At 37.7% G+C, this 19322-nt stretch overlaps 1 protein-coding gene across 1 annotated transcript in view; it reads right to left on the bottom strand.

The window, feature by feature from the left end:
* LOC149200756 (uncharacterized) overlaps window positions 1-17735 on the bottom strand; it is a 34775-nt gene extending 17040 nt beyond the window's left edge. Inside the window, exons 1-5 of the mRNA XM_089401053.1 lie at window positions 17098-17735; window positions 15895-16984; window positions 15494-15769; window positions 14142-15339; window positions 13964-14097 (exon numbers count right to left, since the gene is read on the bottom strand). Coding sequence (XP_089257179.1) covers window positions 13964-14097; window positions 14142-15339; window positions 15494-15769; window positions 15895-16984; window positions 17098-17735 — 3336 coding nt within the window. The remainder of the gene's footprint in view (window positions 1-13963; window positions 14098-14141; window positions 15340-15493; window positions 15770-15894; window positions 16985-17097) is intronic.
* Between the last annotated feature and the right edge of the window lie 1587 nt (window positions 17736-19322).

The raw sequence follows: 19322 nt of genomic DNA, 5'->3' as shown, positions 1-19322 counted from the left end.
TGCACAGATATGTGTTTGGACATGTGAAGGTTCCATCACTGGGTAAGTCTGTGTACTATGTATCATTTATAGATGACTTCTCAAGGAATACATGGATATATTTCCTTAAGAAGAAATATGAAGTCTTTGACAGGTTTAAAGAATTTAAGTCTCTGGTGGAAAACCAAACAGAGAAGAAGATAAAGGTGCTAATGACGGATAACGATGGAGAGTTTTGCAGCAAGGAATTTGAAGAATTCTGTAAGAAGTGTGGTATATCACGACAAAAGACTACTCCATACATATCTGAGCAAAATGGAGTTGTAGAAAGAATGAACAAGACGTTGATGGAAAGGGCAAGAAGAATGCTCAGTGGTGTTGGGTTAGGACGAGAATTATGGGCAGAGACAGTGGAGACTGCATGTTACCTGGTCAACGGATCACCTTCATTAGCGTTGGAGGATAAGACTCCACAAGAGGTATGGACTGGTAACAAACCCTCTCTTTCACATCTGAGGGTATTTGGATGTGATGCATATGTACATGTTCTAAAGGAGAAAAGAACAAATTTGGATAGTAAATATAAAAATTGCATATTTATTGGATATAAGGATGGTTTAAAGGGTTATAAGCTTTGGAACCCAATAACAAGGAAAGTTGTGTACAACCGAGATGTGGTGTTCAGAGAGGTGAAATATATTATTAAACATGAAGTGCCATCAAAGGTACCTGAGAAGATAGAGTTTGAGCTAAAGGAGAAAGAATCAGACTCTACAGCAGAAGAGGAATCAGAAGATGAAGAGCCACAAACTCCGGTTGTGAGAAGATCAATTCGAGAAAGAAGGCAGCCAGAAAGGTATAGTCCATCTGCTTTTTGTTCAAAATTTTGTTTTATCTATTACTAATGATGATCCCAGAACTGTGAAGGAAGCAATAGATTCAGAGGATGGAAAACTCTGGAAAGAGGCCATGGTTGATGAAATGGCATCTTTGCACAAGAATGAAGCATGGGATCTGGTGGAGTTGTCGGCTGGAAGGAAACCCATTGGCAGCAAATGGGTGTTCAAGAAGAAGACGAATGCAGAAGGAAAGGTGGAGAAATACAAAGTTCAGTTGGTAGCAAAAGGTTATTCCCAAGTGTCGGGAATTGATTTTGGTGATACATTTTCTCTTGTTGCTAAGGTAGGTTCTATTAGATTACTTTTATCTGTTGTTGCTGCTTTTGATTTTGAGGTAGAACGGGTGGATGTGAAGACAACATTTCTTCACGAGGATCTGGAAGAGGAGATCTACATGAAGCAACCTGAAGGCTTTGCGATGAAGGATAAGAAATAATTGGTATGCAAGTTAAAAAAGTCTTTGTATGGGTTAAAACAGTCACCAAGGATGTGGTATCAGAAATTTGATACATTTATATGGGGACTTGGCTTCACCAGAAGAAAAGCATATCACTGTGTGTATTTTAAATTAATTGGTGACCGTGTTATTTATCTAGTCTTGTATGTGGATGATATGTTGTTGGTTGGAAATGAAAAAGAAATTATCCAGGATTTGAAGACCCAATTGTCCTCCAAATTCGACATGAAAGATCTTGGTGCTGCAAACTATATTTTGGGCATGGAAATTAAAAGAGATTGGGCAAAGAGGAAGCTCTGGTTAAACCAGAGGAAGTATGTTGAGACAATACTACAGAGGTTTAATATGCAGGATAGTAAACTGGTGAAGGTTCCTATTCCTGTAGGTGTGAATTTATCTGCTGAACAGTGTCCCAAGACACAAGAAGAGGAAGATGACATGTCCCGTGTTCCATATGCAAGTGTAGTTGATAGCCTAATGTATGCAATGGTCTATGCTAGACCAGACATTGCACATGCAATGGGAGTATTGAGCAGGTTTATGTCAAAACCAAGGAAGGAGCATTGGACAACAGTGAAACAGGTTTTCAGGTATTTGTGTGGCACTAGTGATTATGATTTGTGCTACCAAGGAAGACCAAGATTGGACATAATATTGAATATTCATGGCTTTGTTAATGCAAACTGGGTTGGAGATGTGGATCAGAGAAGACCTACAAGTGGGTATGTGTTTAACCTATTTGGAGGTGCAGTCATTTGGATGAGTAAGAAACAATCTATAGTGGCACTATCAACTACGGAGGCAGAATACATGGAAGCCACTCATGCAAGCAAGGAAGCAGTCTGGTTGTAGAGATTGTGTTCAAGTATGGGGTTAGTGCAAGGATCCTTAAGGATAGATTGTGACAGCCAAAGTGCAATTTTCTTGGCAAAGAACTCTGCTTACCATTCAAAGAAAAAGCACATTGATGTTCAGTATCACTTTGTGAGGGATATGATTGAGGACAAAAAGGTGTTGCTGGTAAAGGTGGACACTTTGAAAAATATTGCAGATGCATTGACAAAATTTGTGAGCTCTGAGAAGTTCTCTTGGTGTAGAGAAACAATGGGAATTGCAGGGATGGATAAATGACTAAGCTCTCCCGTGGAAAGAAAACAACAAGTGGGAGAATGTTGGGTTGTGTTATATTCTTTCCACAACTAACTCCCCTAGTTAACCGGGGGGTTATGGGGGGGGGAAGCCCCCCTATCCAAGAGGTTTGATGGGGGCGGGTAGCCCCCCTCTATGGGGTCTGGGGCAACACCCTGAGGAAAATATTTTTGGGCCCTATATTAGATGAGCGAACCTACCTATGGTTTTGTGCATTGTTTTCGTACATGGTTTTGGTCGCGATGGTTTTCGGTCCATGGTATTGGATGCTTCAGCATGTATATATATGTATTGTAACATATAAAAGGAAACTAATGAAAAATCAATCTGGTAGTCCCGGTTTTGGGATCCAGGGGAAAATCTTTATGTATATGTGTTTTATGTGTTATGCTCTCGCATTGTTTATTTTTTGTTTTAGAATTCGTGTGCGGGTAATTTTTGTTGGCATTATGATATAGGTATGCCACAAGTGTTGTCATTAATGACAACTCTCTCAGATGGAAGATCATAGTATAGCAGGTAAACAACAAGAATGAAGAAAGTAAGGTATACGCAAGTTCACTATAGACCAAGCCGCGTGTACACACAGGTTCACTATAGACCAAGCCGCGTGTACACGCAAGTTAGCAAACCAAAAGGCGTGTATAACATACACACACACTTTCACAGAAGGAAAGACACGTACATGTTGGAAAACTAAGTTTTGGTCCGTGGTATTTGGTCCATGGTATTTGGTCCGTGGTATTGACCCCAAGTCCAAGGTATTGGTCCTACGTGGTTTTGGACCATGGTATTGAGAGAGGCCTAAACCTATATATAAGGAGAAGAAGATCATTAGGCCATAGTGCAAGCGTGCAAGTGATGAATATTTGATGAAGGGTGAGATCTAGTATGCAAGTTATGGGTATGTGATGCTTTGTTAAGGATGCACCTATGTGGCAAATGAAGGTTGATGAACTGGGATTATGAAGACTAAAATGCATTATCATTATATGGTATGATCATGAATAGATCTGAATACTGACGCATGTCTTATCCTTTATATCTTATGTTCTGGGTATATCTGAAGTTGAAAATTGCAGCAAAGGTATAAGTAATTATTTTCATATCTGTACGCAGGTTCCCTTTGGTGAAAGAGCGTATACACGCTGGTTCGACACAGCCAAGTAGCGTATACATTATGAGATTTGATATTTGAGGTTGTTGTTGGTTCTAGTGGTTGTTGCAGAGTTCTGGGTTTTGCTCTATGTTCTGGTGACTGTGTTTTGATGACAGGGTTTCAGTGATTCAATTGTTGGGTGATTCAGAGATTGATGATGCAGATATAGTTGATGGTTGTATTGCAGTGGTGATTGTTTTGTATTGATGGATGCAGTATGAAAATTTATGAAACGTGGTCCTTGGAAGAAAAGAGAAGGTTGTAGCCTTCTGTAGGCCGACGCCTACATACTAGTAAATATATATTGGCTAGTACGAGAGCTAGGGGGTTGTAGCTCCCTTCTAGTAGAAGCTAGAGAACAAGAGAAGGTTGTAGCCTTTTGCAGGTGGGTGCCTGCGTACTGGTATGAGTCTGCACTAGTACAATATTGTAAACAGGTTTTTCTTATCTTAAAGAAAACAACAGTAGGTGGTTTTTGTCCCGCATTGGGTTTCCACCTTATATCATGGTGTTCATGTGTGCTTCTTATGTGTGATGATCTATTCTGTTTTATTGCACATGTTTACTGTTTATATGGTTAATAATGTTCTGATGCACTCATATGATGAATTAACTGAATCATAAGTTTGATGGATATATGCTAGTTGCATTAAACACAGTTGCGTATACACGCGGGTTGCCTTAACTGAAGTAGCGTATATGAATTTGATAATGGAAATGAAAAGGTTATTGATTTGCTAATACTGATTCACCCCCGCCGCCCACGCCCCCCCGTCCCCCGCACTTCTCAGTAATATTTCCAACATTTTTGTATGGGGTTAAAACCTACACTTATGATAAAGAGTTGTATGCCTTGGTACAAAGCATGAAGAAATGGAAGCATTATTTGATGGGTAAGGAAACAACTATTCATACTGACCATAAACCTATGCAATATTTACAATTTCAAACCAAGCTACAACAAGCTAGACATTTCAAGTGGATTGTGGATGGGATTTATACAACAGCTCCATTTGGTAATTAGGTACAAGAAAGGTATATACAACAAAGTTTTTGATATGCTGTCAAGCCCTAATTTTAATGGATCTGTCATTCTTAAGCATAACTCAATCATGCATGAAATTTATATTGAACAATATGCTCAAGATGATGATTTTAAATATGTTTATGCAACTTTGATTTAAGGCAATCATGTTAAAGAGTTGGATTATCATGTTCATAACAAGTTGTATCATCTTGGAAATTCATGTGTTCCACAAGGTGAAAGAGTCAACATCATAAGGGAAGCTCATACTTCTCTTATTACTGGTCACCTTGGTGTAGGAAAAACAGTTTGACAATTACAGAGATATTGTTATTGGCCTCACATGAATGAAAGTGTTTCAAGATATGTAAGAGGAGGTTCTATGTGTGCTAATAGAAAGCCTAGCAATAGGAAATTGGGTTTTTATACTCCACTTTCTTTCTCGTCCTTTGGAAAGTATTTCTATGGATTTTGTAGGACTACCAATGTCAAAGAAAGGTCATGATTATTTGTATGTTGTTGTGGATCATTTCAGCAAAATGTGTGTGTTGATGCCATGTAAGGAATATGTTACAACTAAAAAAACCACAAAGATGTTCTTCCAAAATGTATGGGTACACTTTGGGTTTCCCACTTCTATTATTTCTTATCAAGATTCTCAATTTTTCAGGAAATTTTGATCAAGTTTATGGGAACTGATGGACACCAAGTTGAAGAAGAGCATAAAATTTCATCCAAAAATCAATGGGCAATCAGATGTAGTGAATAGAACAATAGTACATATCCTTCATGGATACTGCAACAAACATCTTAAGCTTTGAGATGAAAACTTACATTACATTTAACATGCCTACAATAGAGCTAAGCATTCTTCAACTAAGACATCTCCATTCGAAGCAAGTTTGGGATATTTACCAAATCTCCCTTAGATTTTATCTTTGGGAAAGATGTTGCGGTGACAAGCAAAGCGCTTCATTAAACAAATTCATTTGGTGCATCTGATGGTACAAAAACAGTTGGAGAAGAGTCAAGCCAAGTACAAGGCGAGACATGACAAGCATCATGTTGACCACATCTTCTAGGTGGGAGATCAAGTTTGGCTATATATCAGCAAGGAAAGACTTCAAGGTGAAGGTAAAAAGCTCAAGGCAATCAAATATGGTCTTTTTACAATCTTAGAGAAGATTGGTAATAATGCTTTTCAATTAGATTTTTCACCATACATGAAAATTTATGTCGTCGTGAATGTGGAAAAATTGAGATTATATGAGACTCCTATGATTGAATATCAAGGAGAGAATGTTCAGATTCCATCCATATAAGAATTTTCTCCTGAATACATAGAATAATTGTAGCAATATACTATTCTTGACAAGAGGATAAGAACTTCACGCAGAGGCAACGTGGAGTATCTTCGTATGGGGCTCAAAGGAACTAATCCAAGTAAATTCAATTGGATTGAGATAAGAAAAGTGAGGGAGTTGTACTTCACTTACTTGTTGAATGAAACAAGACTTTTGGTGGTTCAAAAGCTTCTAGTGGGGAGGAATGATCTAGGGGATCAGAAAAATTCTCAAAAATGGAAGTACTCAAAATCACTCAAAACAAATGCCAAATCATAGTGTTTGTTGTCTTGTCTCTAACATCGCTTGAATCGCCTCAATCTGAAGTCGTATGAGAAAGTTATGATGTTCTGAAGTTTTTTCCAAATAACTAAAAAGTCAAATAATAGAGTTGACTAGGTTTCTGACTCGGAAATCCATATGATGATGTCATCAACTGATTATGTATGGTACGATTTTAGACAGGCCAATCCCATGTTGACATGTGGAAGGGTCATACAAGTTGGGTTGGCGAGATTTTATTGGTTGGTTTGTTTTGTTTATGACCAATCATAGGCCACCACATGGCAGATTCTTATTCGAAATTATTTTTTCAACAGGGCCAAAGGGCCTCGACAGGGTTCGACCCCAAGACCTTTGGCAAGCCATCACAACACCTTACTAGCACACCAATGCAATGGTTCTTAACATAACATTGTGGGCATTTTTATTTCAAACCGAGTAATGGCACATTTAGGGAAGAGGGGTCGAGTAGTTATACCTAGCCCCTAGTCTTATATGCCACCACACAACCAGTTGGGAGGAGCTGAAGGTAGAGGGGTAGGGACTAGGCCCAAACCATGGTTCTATGTAGTGCCCACGGGACCATCAACAGGAGGCTACAACAGAGGGGCTGGGAGGATAAGCATCGGTCCTCAGTCACAAACCAACCCCATAACCAACGGTTGGAGCAACATAACTAAACTGGTGGGGACATGTGGTTAGCCTGACCCCTTACCATATGGGCCATATGACCGCTTATTGGGGCTGAAAATTGGGTGCTTAAGGGGTTATTAACGGAGTTAAAGAGGTGACATTTTATGCATTTTTTGACTGGAATCCCATCAGTGCTAGGCAAATTTGTCTTTTGGCAGGCAGGGAAAAGGCAGAATACATAGAATGGTTAGCCATTTTTGCAGAATTGCAAAACATATAACAAATCTTGGTTTCAGCAAGCATATCTTGCTCATTTTAAAGCTTTTTCAGCTTAAGAAGAGCCTAGATAGGGGTTTTTGAGCATTCTAAATCCATTGGCAGCACTATTTTTCTATTTGAGCACTATAAATTGATATAATTTCAGATTTGAGCATATAATTGAAGAGGCCCAACATTGGAAGCTAGACCCAGAGACGTAGCCCAGGAAGGATCAAATCCAGTATCAAATTGTTGTGTTGTGTTTCTTTTATGGTTCATTTTTCTTTGTTTTATTTCTACAAACTAAGCTAAAAGCACTAAGTTTATGTGCTTTTGCAACTTGATCCATCTCCCACAATACATAGACTTGCAATTTTTTTTTTAAGAAACCTTCAAGTTTTTAATTTCAGATCAACTGGTCATTATATGAGTTAGCGAGAGTGTTTTGGTTGTTGCATGGTATCACTATGTAACAACATATGAATTACAAGTACTTTGAGGACTCCACTCTCTTCGATCTAAATTTCTTGTATGTAACATCACATTCTGAATGAACAGAAAATATTCGAAATCTATTTTGATTTCTCATGTGTAGGCTTAAATCACTCTCTATTATGCTTTGTGATTTAGTCATTTTAATTAATTTAATACAGTATCCAAAACCAAATGGTTGGGGTTGTGCACTCTATAATAACAATTATGGTTTTGTAATTCATGTTTGGTTGTTGCAAGACCTTGGATTGTGTCACATCACATAGTATTCTAAGAATGGAAACTTTCCATGCATAAATACTAGATTAGTTATATAAAATTTTCAAAGAAATATCAACATTAGTGACATGTTTCGTATGATGTGTTTAACCTTCAAACGTATAGGAACTTCCTCTCGAAGCTAAAAATCACATACTTTTCATTTTCACTTCCTCTCACCTTGTATCTAATGAGGTGGAAATTGATAGTGAACTACCAGTTTCAAATTCATATTAAGTGAGTTTGAGCCATAGTCAGAACCAAAGCTAGTACTCAAAGCCTAGAGCTAGAGTCAACCAAAATCAGAGTCTAAGATGTAACCAAAGACAAACTCATGTTCCATGAACAAAATTTGGTTTATGGTCATCCCAAAACCAACAGTTGGTTTGTGGTCCTCCTTAAACCACCACTTAGTAGAAGACTTATTGATTTTGCTATATAACTTGTAGTCATCTTCAAACCACCATTTCAATAGTTTGTGGTTATCTTTAAACCATTATAAAAATCATTTCCATTTAGTAGAAGACATAAACTTCTAGCAAGATTAGGAATTGCTCTAGGAATTGAATCAAGCCAAGTTCTATAGTTGGTGACTAGCCTTAAACTACTATTGATAGAAGACTTTGGCTTGTACTACCTTTTTGATTTTTGATCTTCTTTAAACCACCACTAGTAGAAGACTGCGATTTGTTCTACCCCATTTGATTTGTGGTCTTCCTTAAACCACTACATTTATAGATCACATCTAGCCATTAGTTGTTATTTACCTTCATATTCCAGCTCTCTTCTTGGACTCAAATACACCCTTTGGGTTAAGGTAGGACTAGGGTAGGGGTGAATGTTGGAAACATAATCCATCGGGAATTATGTAAATTGTAATATTCACTTGCACGGAAATTGAAAAGCCACAAGTGAACATCAAGAGTCATGAGAATTAGAAGAGACCTCTTCAGATATGAAACCAAGAGTCATAATCTTACGTATTTATGTGTATCACATGACTAATATTTTAATTTCATGTTTATCTAAACTTTCAAAAGGGCCAAATGAAAACATGAGAATAGAACCATCCATTATCTTTGGTCCACACAATGATGGATAGTTCTAATGGAAATAAATTCATAACCCCGACGGATCAAATCAATGAGAAAAGACAAAAATCATACCCCTCCTCAAATGTGATGATAAAGGGAGGGAGATGGTTACATGGAAATTTCAATGTATTCATTGTTATTATAGTGAAGATATACTAAATTGATTTAAATTTTATCATTATTTTTAAAATTGTATATACTCCCTCGATGGGGGTGTAAATGCAGATGGAACGAGGGCCTTGGAGGCTACACTCACCACCCTGAGTACACACTAAGCATTTAAAGAGGGAGGACGAAGCTTTCCCTTGCATGCAGTATCACAGTTGGTGGTGGTTTTATTTAAGGTCTTCGATGGGCGGTGAGACATTATATGGTGAGTAGAGAGGAATCAAGGTAAGGTCCTTGGCCTCCTGGTGTAGTTCCTTTGTTCATTTTGAGTGTGCGAGAATCTTAGTGTTGTGGGTTGTAGTGGGTTTCAAAGGTTGGAAAGGAGGTCATGTTGGCCAATGTAAATGTCATTTGAATGCTTGGTGTTCCCTAGATGCCTAGTCTTCTTCATGGAAGCTGGGAGATTACTTTCTAGAAGAGTTATTGGGGGCTTCTAGTCTCAAGTGCAACGTGGAATCTAAGGTTATTATTTTCTATTCTTGGTTTCCTTATTTAGGTGTTGCATCGGGTCTAGGTATGTGTGTCTAGGGGACAAATCTTTGTGTATGTATTTTCATCTTTGGTCTAGGGATTCTATCTGGAGAAATTTATTAGTTTGGCATTGGGTTTTGTTTTGACGTGTGCATTTATGGCTTAATTTGGGGCTTGTGAGTCCTATTCAAAGTGAATTACGAGGTTTCTGAAATGTTGGGTCATTTCCATGGAAGGATGAGCGTTGGTTGTTGAATTCATTGTCTAGTTGCACACTCTTGGTTTGTGAAGTCATTTGGTATTGGTATTGTCTTTCTCTTGTTCAATGGTTAATAGGAAAAGGGTCTTGGTCGAGGAAGTTTCATCCCTTGTCTCAATTAGTGGGTCTTTTGTAAAGTTTGGGTCACATGTCTGGAGCTTTTGTGATGATTTGGTCTACTGGTATCATGGTCTTGTAGGAGGTGGGTCACATCCATTCTCTTTTTTTTTGCAGGTAGATGCATTCATAGCAGTTGCAATAAGTGTGCCCCCCGAGTCTCAGCTATGTCGCAAAGATAGAGAATGAGGTGAAAAATGGGGGGAGGTGGAAGAGCTCAGCTAGGGAAATGAGGCGTGAGACTTTGTGCCCATGACTTGGCTACCACATATTTCAATTTTGTTTCACCAAATACTTGGAAGGAAATTTGTAATCTTGAGACCCAAGCGGGGGGGGGAAGACAATACTTTTCGGATTTTGAGCTTTTGGAGGACATGTTGGCTTGGGTTCTTGACCCTGGGCATACTAGGGGAAGGAGGAAGAAATAACTAAACTATGTGGATCTTCGTTGGCAAATGAAGACCTTTTTGGGCCTGGTCTTGAAGGATAAGCAAGTGGAGAAGTACAATGCTTTTGCATCCCTAGAAGACATCGAGAGGCTGCTCAGGAATCAAATGTTTTTCTTGGATAGGATTGACTCCCACCTGGCGCATGTGGAGAGCCATATTTCTGTGATTTAGATGGTGGGGACCTAATGGATCCTCCTAGTTCTAGTGCAAGGACTTCAACAAATATTTCATCCTCGGATATTGATCATTGAGCATAAATGGTAGGTAGTGCATTAAGTTGGTCTTCTCATAGTTATTGGTCTGTTTATGTAGGGCAATTGTTATCTCTTTTGGTCTCCTTTTTGTGTCGGCATAGGCCGGTCGCGACGTCATGATCTTCGTGGTGGTTCTCAGCTCGTTTTGAAAAGAACTTGTTATTTCTTTTGAAATATTTTTTGATGGAAATGGTTGGATGCGACAATTTAGTCTCAATCTGGTTGTTTATGTATTGGTCATAGTAATTTTTCAAGGTCTCGTATGTTGGAATTCTGGTGGGATCTTTTGTTGTTTGAAATTTTTAGGCGACATTTATACTTGGGTAGTCTATTTGTTATTTATGTATGGGATAGTTGGGTAGCAAGACAGTCCAATTCTAGCTTTGGCCTCGATGTAACCTGGTTATGGGAGTCTTTTGGTCCTCTGGTCGTCAATGGCAACAAGATGAGGAGAGGTTTTATCCTCCATGGTCACTTTTCAAATCCATGTAAATTTGTTTTCTACATAATATCATAACATTAATTCACACACACACACACACACACATAAACTTCTTGAAATGGAGAAGGAAAGAGTTTAAATTAATCTTAACAAAATTAATATAATCAATTCAACCTTGAAAATTCATTGTGTCTAGTTCAAATGGTTGAAAGGATAAATTGTTACAATCTCTATCCAAGCTCATATCTTATTTATGACATGATTAATCTTCTTGATGACCTCATAAATTAAGAATGTAAAAGATTGAGAATTACAAACATTAAAAGAAAAAGAATTATTGGAATTGCAAATATCAATTTTTGAGATACCTTGTAGCTAGAAGGATAAATTATTATGATCTTTATCCAAGTTGAATCTTATTTATGACATAATTACTCTTCATGATGACCTTGTAAATTAATAATTTAAAAGATTGAGAATTAAAAATATTAATAGAAAATGAATTATTGGAATTGCATATATTCATTGTGGAGATACCTTATTAGGCTCACTTGCAAATTTCACCAAAAACTATATAATTAGATGTTAATAATAATTGGTTGGAAAAACTAAAATTTTAAATATTCATTAAATTAAATTTTTAATTTTTAATTTATCCTTTTGTAAATGATTAAATTCTAATATATATATATATATGTGTGTGTGTGTGAGAGAGAGAGAGAGATGAAATATATACAAAAATAAAATATTATTTTAATTCTTCATATTTTTAAACATTTCTTTTATTTCTTTTTTTAAATTCATTTGTTCTTTCTTCTTCTTCTTCTTCTTATCTAATTTTAAGGTCACGGGCAAGCAAAATACCAAATTCATGTATGAGACCCCTTGTTTGGCCACCTCAACGCAACCATTTGATTGCTAAGTCTACAAAGGCATACATACTCCTGCGACCTCTTAGGAGGAAACATACATACTTTTGATACAAAAAGGTTAGATGTCAATGTTATCAATGTTACCCCTTGTTTGGCCACCTCAACGCAACCATTTGATTGCTAAGTCTACAAAGGCATACATACTCCTGCGACCTCTTAGGAGGAAACATACATACTTTTGATACAAAAAGGTTAGATGTCAATGTTATCAATGTTACCCCTTGTTTGGCCACCTCAACGCAACCATTTGATTGCTAAGTCTACAAAGGCATACATACTCCTGCGACCTCTTAGGAGGAAACATACATACTTTTGATACAAAAAGGTTAGATGTCAATGTTATCAATGTTATTTGCAGAAATTGAATTTATGTGAGAATAATAACAATCATTCTTCACAATCACTTGATAACTCAAGTATTTTAGATAAATTTGCATTCCTTAAAAATAAAAATAAAAGAACCGGCATAAATCCATCTTAAGTATGGATCTAACATGAGCTGAGAGGGATCAAATTTCTTCACCAGTGAACTTTTTTATAGTGCAAAATACATTGTGTTGTTTTTCATCATATTTTTGAACGCTAAATAAAGTATCTATAGGAGAAACTAAAAATTTTAACCATAAAACTTAATTTCTTTCCTATACATAGATACCACATAAATTAGTTAACATAGATCTTCAAATAGTTTATTTAAATCTCTTGTTAAAATATTTTTGAAAAATATAAGATTTAAACATCTCATTCACACATCTTTTTTTTACTTCTAATTACTTTACAACGTATTCATTTTTTTTTAATTATAGCCAACATTATTTTTTTATTTAGAACATAATTTTTATTTTAACTGGGCATGAAGGGACAAACTTACACATCCCCTCATACTGGGTTGTAGAATGAGCCTTGCGGCTCAAAAATAACTTAATTTAAACCACATTAGTTGGTTCCAAAGGTCGACCAAATCCTAACAATGTGATTAATCCCAAAAACTAATATCTACATTTTGGATCACAAAAGTCTTAGATCTAACTTAATTTAAACTTATTATGATTTAAATATTTTTTAGTTGTTTTTATTCAAAATTCAATTATTTTTTTTTAAATTTTGTTGGAATTGTAAAATTGTTGATTGAAATTGTATAATTTAAAATAGTAAATTTTTTTTCTAAAATATTCCACGTATTAATACTTTCAAAAATATAATTTCATTTTGACCATATAAAAAAAATCTAATTATAATCCTTTGGAAAAAAAATCCAAATCCTATAATAATGAAATTTTCTCTAACCATATTTCCAAAAAAAAACAAAACCAAAAAACAAATCTTATAAAAATCCAAATCAAATAACAAATTTTTTATTCTTATTTTAAAATCTAAATTATATAATATATATTTTCTTTTTATTTTGTAAAAATTCAAAAAAAAATACCAAATTTAATAAATATTAAATTAAAAAACCTAATAAACAACTTTTCATTTAATTATTTACTTTTTTCAAACCAACCTAAAACTTTTTATTTAAGCCACTCTTTATATTCTTGTTAAAAAACCTTTAAAAAATCTTAAAAGTCTTAAAATTTTATTAATATAATTTTTTTAAATACATTTTATATTCATATGATAAAAAACTATAAAAAAGACAGATCTTTACACCTTTGGAACCAATCTGAAACATCATACAAATTCATAACTGTACAAAATTTCGCTAATATAATATTTTCAAATGCATTTTATATTCATATAACCATAAATAATTAAAAAAAAAACCATACAAACATAGGTAAGACTGCCAAACATTATCACCCAATGAGAAAAACCGGGCGTGCCGCTGATTGACCTAATACCACAACAGTGCCGTTTGGGACATTTCCAACGACCTCAAAATGCTTAACTGTAGACACCATCCGTGAATTGCAACACCCTTCCAAAATGCTCAACGTTGGAGTCCCATAAAGTTTCCAACCTAGCGTGGGAGACTCTGCATAGTAAAGACTTTGGAAACCCGTCAAGTTCCCAACTGACTCTGAGAGCTTTGGATGGTCTGCACAGTGGAGAATATACCCAAGTTCTTGACCGAGTCTGGTAACGTCTGCAGAGCAGAACACCGGCCCAAGTTAAGACTTTGGAGGCCCGTCAACTTCCCCAACGAGTCTGGCAGCGTCTGCAAAGAGGAACACCCGCCCAAGTAAAGACTTTGGAGGCCCGTCAACTTCCCAAACGAGTCTGGCAGCGTCTGCAAAGAGGAACACCCGCCCAAGTGAAGTTGTTGGAGGTTGGTCAAGTTGCCAAACCACTCTGGGAGCGTCTGCAGAGCGAAGCACTGGCCCAAGTTAAAAAATTGGAGGCCCTTCAAATTCCCAATCCAATCTGGAAGTGTCTGCAGCGTTTGCATAGCATAGCATCCGCCAAAGTGAAGACGTTGGAGACCCGTCAAATCCCCAATCGAGTCTGGGAGAGTTTGCATAGCAGAGCACCCTCCCAAGTGAAAACGTTGGAGACCTGTCAACCTCCCAACCGAGTCCGGGAGCATCTGCAGAGCGGAGCACCCGCCAAAGTCAAGATATTGGAGGCCGATCAAATTCCCAATTGAGTCTGGGAGTGTTTGCAGCGCGGAGCACCCACTCAAATGAAAACTTTGCAGGCTTATCAAGTTCCCAACCGAGTCTGGAAGCATCTGCAAAGAGAAGCACCCGCCTAAGTGAAAACGTCGGAGGCCCGTCAAGTTTCCAATCGAACCTGGGAGTCTCTGCAAACGAGAGCATCCGGCCAAGTCAAGGCTTTGGAGACCCGTCAAGTTCCCAACCGAGTCAGGCAGCCTCTGCAGAGAGAAGCACCCACCTAAGTCAAGCCTTTGGAGTGCCGTCAAGTTACCAACCGAGTTTGGGAGCGTCTGGAGAGTAGAGCACCCGTTCAAGTCAAGACTTTGGAGTCCTGTTAAATACCCAACCGAGTCTGGGAGCGTATGCAGAGCAAAACAGCTGCCCAAGTCAAGACTTTGGAGAGCGGCTAAGTTCCCCAGTGAGTTTGGGAGCGCCTGCAGACTGCAGCAATACCTTAATGCAAGGTGTTTTAAGGAATCCATATGACATAATTCATTTGGCAAAATTTCTAGGTGACTCTCCCACAAGACAAATTTTTGGAGGTGCTTCAGCGTTCCAATAGACTTTGGAACTTTTGAAAGGGGAGCACGAATATACAATTCCCTTAATTCTAGAGGTGCCTGCAATGTACATTAATATAGTGGGTTCGACACTGTAAATGTGAACATTCTGGCATTGTGGTATGGGAAGACAATTCTCAAGTGCAAGCAATTTTTATAATTTGGAGAAAAACAAAACAAAAATCTGTTTCAAAGAAAACAAAAAAAAGATTACCTGAGATTCATGTTGCCACAGTGTTTGCAGGTGGCTCACCTTCTGTATATATAAAACTCGTAAAGTTTTTAGTGAAATCCAGGAAGGTAAGGACGAGTACGGGCAATTCTCCCAGCGGAGATATATTAGTTGTGGTAACTGCCCACCCCGGAATAGGCGTTCAACAAAATAACCTTCAGCCCTAAGTAGCTTTAAGCTGCTTAGGTTGAAGCTGTCCACAAGGGTTTCCAAAGATTGTTCAGAGACATTTCCGTGAACCATGCTAATTCCACGCACCTGAATTGATCACCTCGAACTGTTAGAAACAAGATGGTCAATCTTGCAAAGTTGTAATACTTCAAAACTTCAAAGGATTAACGCACATTTATTTTGAAGCCGGTTGAAATCTACAAAATACTTACAGGAGATCGCGTAGAAAGATTATGAAGAAAGCTGTCAGTCAACCACCAAAGCCGAAGCTCAGGAGTTTCCTTTGCGAGATCTCTGCCAAGGTCTCTAACCTGGTCGTGCATTCTTATACAGTTTTGACTGTCGACCTCGACCACGCATCTATTCTCTAGGTTACGAAGACCCAGCCATCCTTCCCAACCGGATCCGTCCAATATTCTGATGACGGTATCCCTGTGTTCTCCAATGAAAAAACAGGCAATGTCTAAGAATATCTGTTTTTCCTCTTTATCCAGGGCGTCATAACTAATTTTAAGTGTGCTTTGAATATCGCTGGGAAGTATTTTGGAGGTTTTGTGCAATTGCGCTCTCCAATATTCTAAATCATATTTTCCACAAAGAAGCGCTCCCAGCACTTTAAGAGATAAGGGCAACCCATTGCAGATATCCAAAAACTTTTCCACCACGTCCTCAAATCCCAACGCAGGACGGGGCTGACCAAAGGCATGGGAGCAAAAGAGTTCTTGCGAGTGCTCTCGACCTAGGCCTTTCAGCGTGTAAATAGAGGACTCTGCGATCCCTGAGCTTGTGAGCACGTCTTTATTGCGAGTTGTAATTAAAATTAAGCTTCCTGGATGAATAGTATCTTTAAGTGGGGAAAATAATGCATCTAGTTGATTAATATGATCAACATCGTCTAAAACTATGAGAGCCTGGTTAGAAAAAGAGATATGCCTTTTGAAGGCCCCCATGCCTTCATCAATGTTGTTTATATGTACATTCGAGAGACTCAAATGGTTAAGAAGGTTACTCTGCAGGGAAAGCAAATTTCCTGATCTGACATCAGACAAGAAGCAAGATCGATCGTAATTTGACATCTCCCGATTGAATAATTCTTTGGCGAGGGTCGTTTTTCCAATTCCGCCAAGACCCGCAATTCCCACAATACTGGGCTTCCCGCTTTGCCGTTGCAGTGACACTGTGATGTCCACATCCTTCACTTTTTCAAACAGGCCAGTTGGATATTTAGCGACATTCAGAAGTGGTCTGCGAACTTTTTTCAGAACTCGTTCAACGATCTCATCAACAAGCAGTTCTTCGTCACTGAATAATGTCCACAATAAATGTCTGTCTGTAAGGAACGCCTAAAAGATATCGATATCATTATGAATCGACCAAATTAAAAGCTAAGAAGGGAGAAGCAGGGGCGCTCTTACCAATTACACGCTTTCAGGTCAATGCCGCTTGTGTCTGCTACAGTAGAAAGGGCATTCCTCCATTTCTCAATAGTGTTCGAGTTATGCCGTGGCCTCTTTGTATTGGTTTGAGGATCTATCGTTGTCTTCTTTTCCAATATGCACAGGGCTCGAGCATACGCTCCATTTTCGTCCTCTTTACACAGAAGGATACACCGGAGTATGCTCAGGGCTCGAGCATAAACTCCATCTTGGCTCCGCGTCCACCGAAGCTCCCAAGGATTGACATGATAAAAGACAGGAATAATTGTTGAGCCCGACTCCAACATCAATACTAATTCGTTGAGACACCAACTAGATTCAGCATATCTTGGAGAAAAGATCGCTACATGCACCGTGGAAGTTCGAATAGCCTCTTCAATTTGAGAAGTCATGGTCTCTCCCTTCTGTAATTCTGGCTGGTCCAAAAATACTCTTAATCCATGTTCTTTCAGGCGACGGTAGATATGGGTGGCGAGACCTTTCTTCACGTCAGGACCACGGTGATTTATGAATACATCAAAAACATACTTGCAGCTATTGCCCTGTGAGGTGGATGCGGTGGAGGGTGTCGAGCATGTAGCGTCACCAACTGTTGTTAATTTAATCATATCTGCCATTGGATATAGAATAACAAAGAAGCAATAACCAAAATGTTTTACAGATATTGGGGAATGTGAGCTCAAGCTCTATATTTTCGACTGAATGATCTCGCAACTCCAATGAAGTTACCAGCTGCATCTTTGCTACTCTGTCTGTGTATCAATACCTAGTTATTTAAACGATTGAATACCTAGTGTATAGGGTTTCTTTCTGTAATTTTCAAGTCGCCATATTATCCTTTTATTTCATTATTAATCTTTTTTTGAATGAATGGATGGAAAGAATCAATACGGCAATTTGAACCGTGAAAACATGACCTTCTGACCAGCTGACATTGATAATTGAGTTTCGCGACACACCAGATATTATCAAGCACCCTCTTTAAGACCTTTTAAATTAATTATCAGTTTATATTATTGTTTTTTATGGTGTTTAATTTTTTTCTCGGGATTATCTCGCCAGATTTTATTATAATCTTATTAAAATTTCTATTCCTATTATTTTTTAGACTACACTTATCGGGAATCAATGATGCTAGTCCCTAAACATCAGTCAATTACACTAGTGTTGATTTCTCAAAGTAGTTGATATTTCAATTTCTGTAGTTGTTGAATTAAAAAGACGCACGAACGATCATCTCTCAAAGTTGTTTTTCTATTGGTCCTTAGACGTCATAATCGTCAAAAACATGGTGAAAGTCTCAATGATTTGATCATTTTCCTGTCTCAACGATTTGATACTTTTCGCCACAACTTTCCCAAAAGCAACTTTTCGAGTTTGAGCTTCCTGTGCACCGTAGAATGCGGACTATCACACTCCTTTTCGCCACAATTTTCTCAAAAGCAACTTTTTCGTGTGAGCTTCCTGTACATGATATGGAAGGGTTATGGCATCATTAATAAAGGAAAGGACATAATGCAAATCATATTAGTCAGACAAATGCTCGTACATACTCCGATTCAGGATTTACTAGCTCAAATGGTAAATCCATTCTGTTTCAATATCTGTTTTTTCAATGAACTAGTTCGGCATATGAACGTTTGAGGTATCATACATCATTTAGTGGATTTCAGTTACAAAGAAGTTGAAAATCCAATTTCCATAAGCAATGGTCCAGATCTAGTGTACCAAGGATAAGCAACAGGTTCACGCTTGTCAATTAAAAAATTAAGAACAATACAAATTGAATACAAATTGAAAACATTTTATGAGAGAGATTTTATTATATTTGTTTTATATATATATATTAAAAAAGGTTCACCTAATAATTATTATTAGCATAATCACATTAAAAATATTAATGTGGTTGATATAGCCGACCATAAACAATGGGAAGGGCACAAAATTTGAACCAATCTCCAGAGAAGAGAGAATTTTCAGAGGGGGCCGAGAACCTTCATTTGCTTTTTCAGTGCTTGCAACATTCAAACCCTCATACTTCTGACCCGTCACTGTAACCCCCGCCCCGCAGAAACATTCACACCAAAATTCTCCTCGCCTTTGCGCTGAGGAACGACAACCTCGAAACTTGAAAACTTGAAAATAGAACTCTGAAAAGTGATAGGTTGAGGCACACCGATCTGTGGAGGAGAAGAAACCTTCAA

The sequence above is a fragment of the Pinus tabuliformis genome, chromosome 2_1, assembly GCF_031772625.1.
Source record: "Pinus tabuliformis cultivar Carrire ecotype Pingquan chromosome 2_1, CPIR1, whole genome shotgun sequence".
Classification (NCBI taxonomy): domain Eukaryota; kingdom Viridiplantae; phylum Streptophyta; class Pinopsida; order Pinales; family Pinaceae; genus Pinus; species Pinus tabuliformis.
This window is presented reverse-complemented; position numbering and strand designations above follow the sequence as displayed.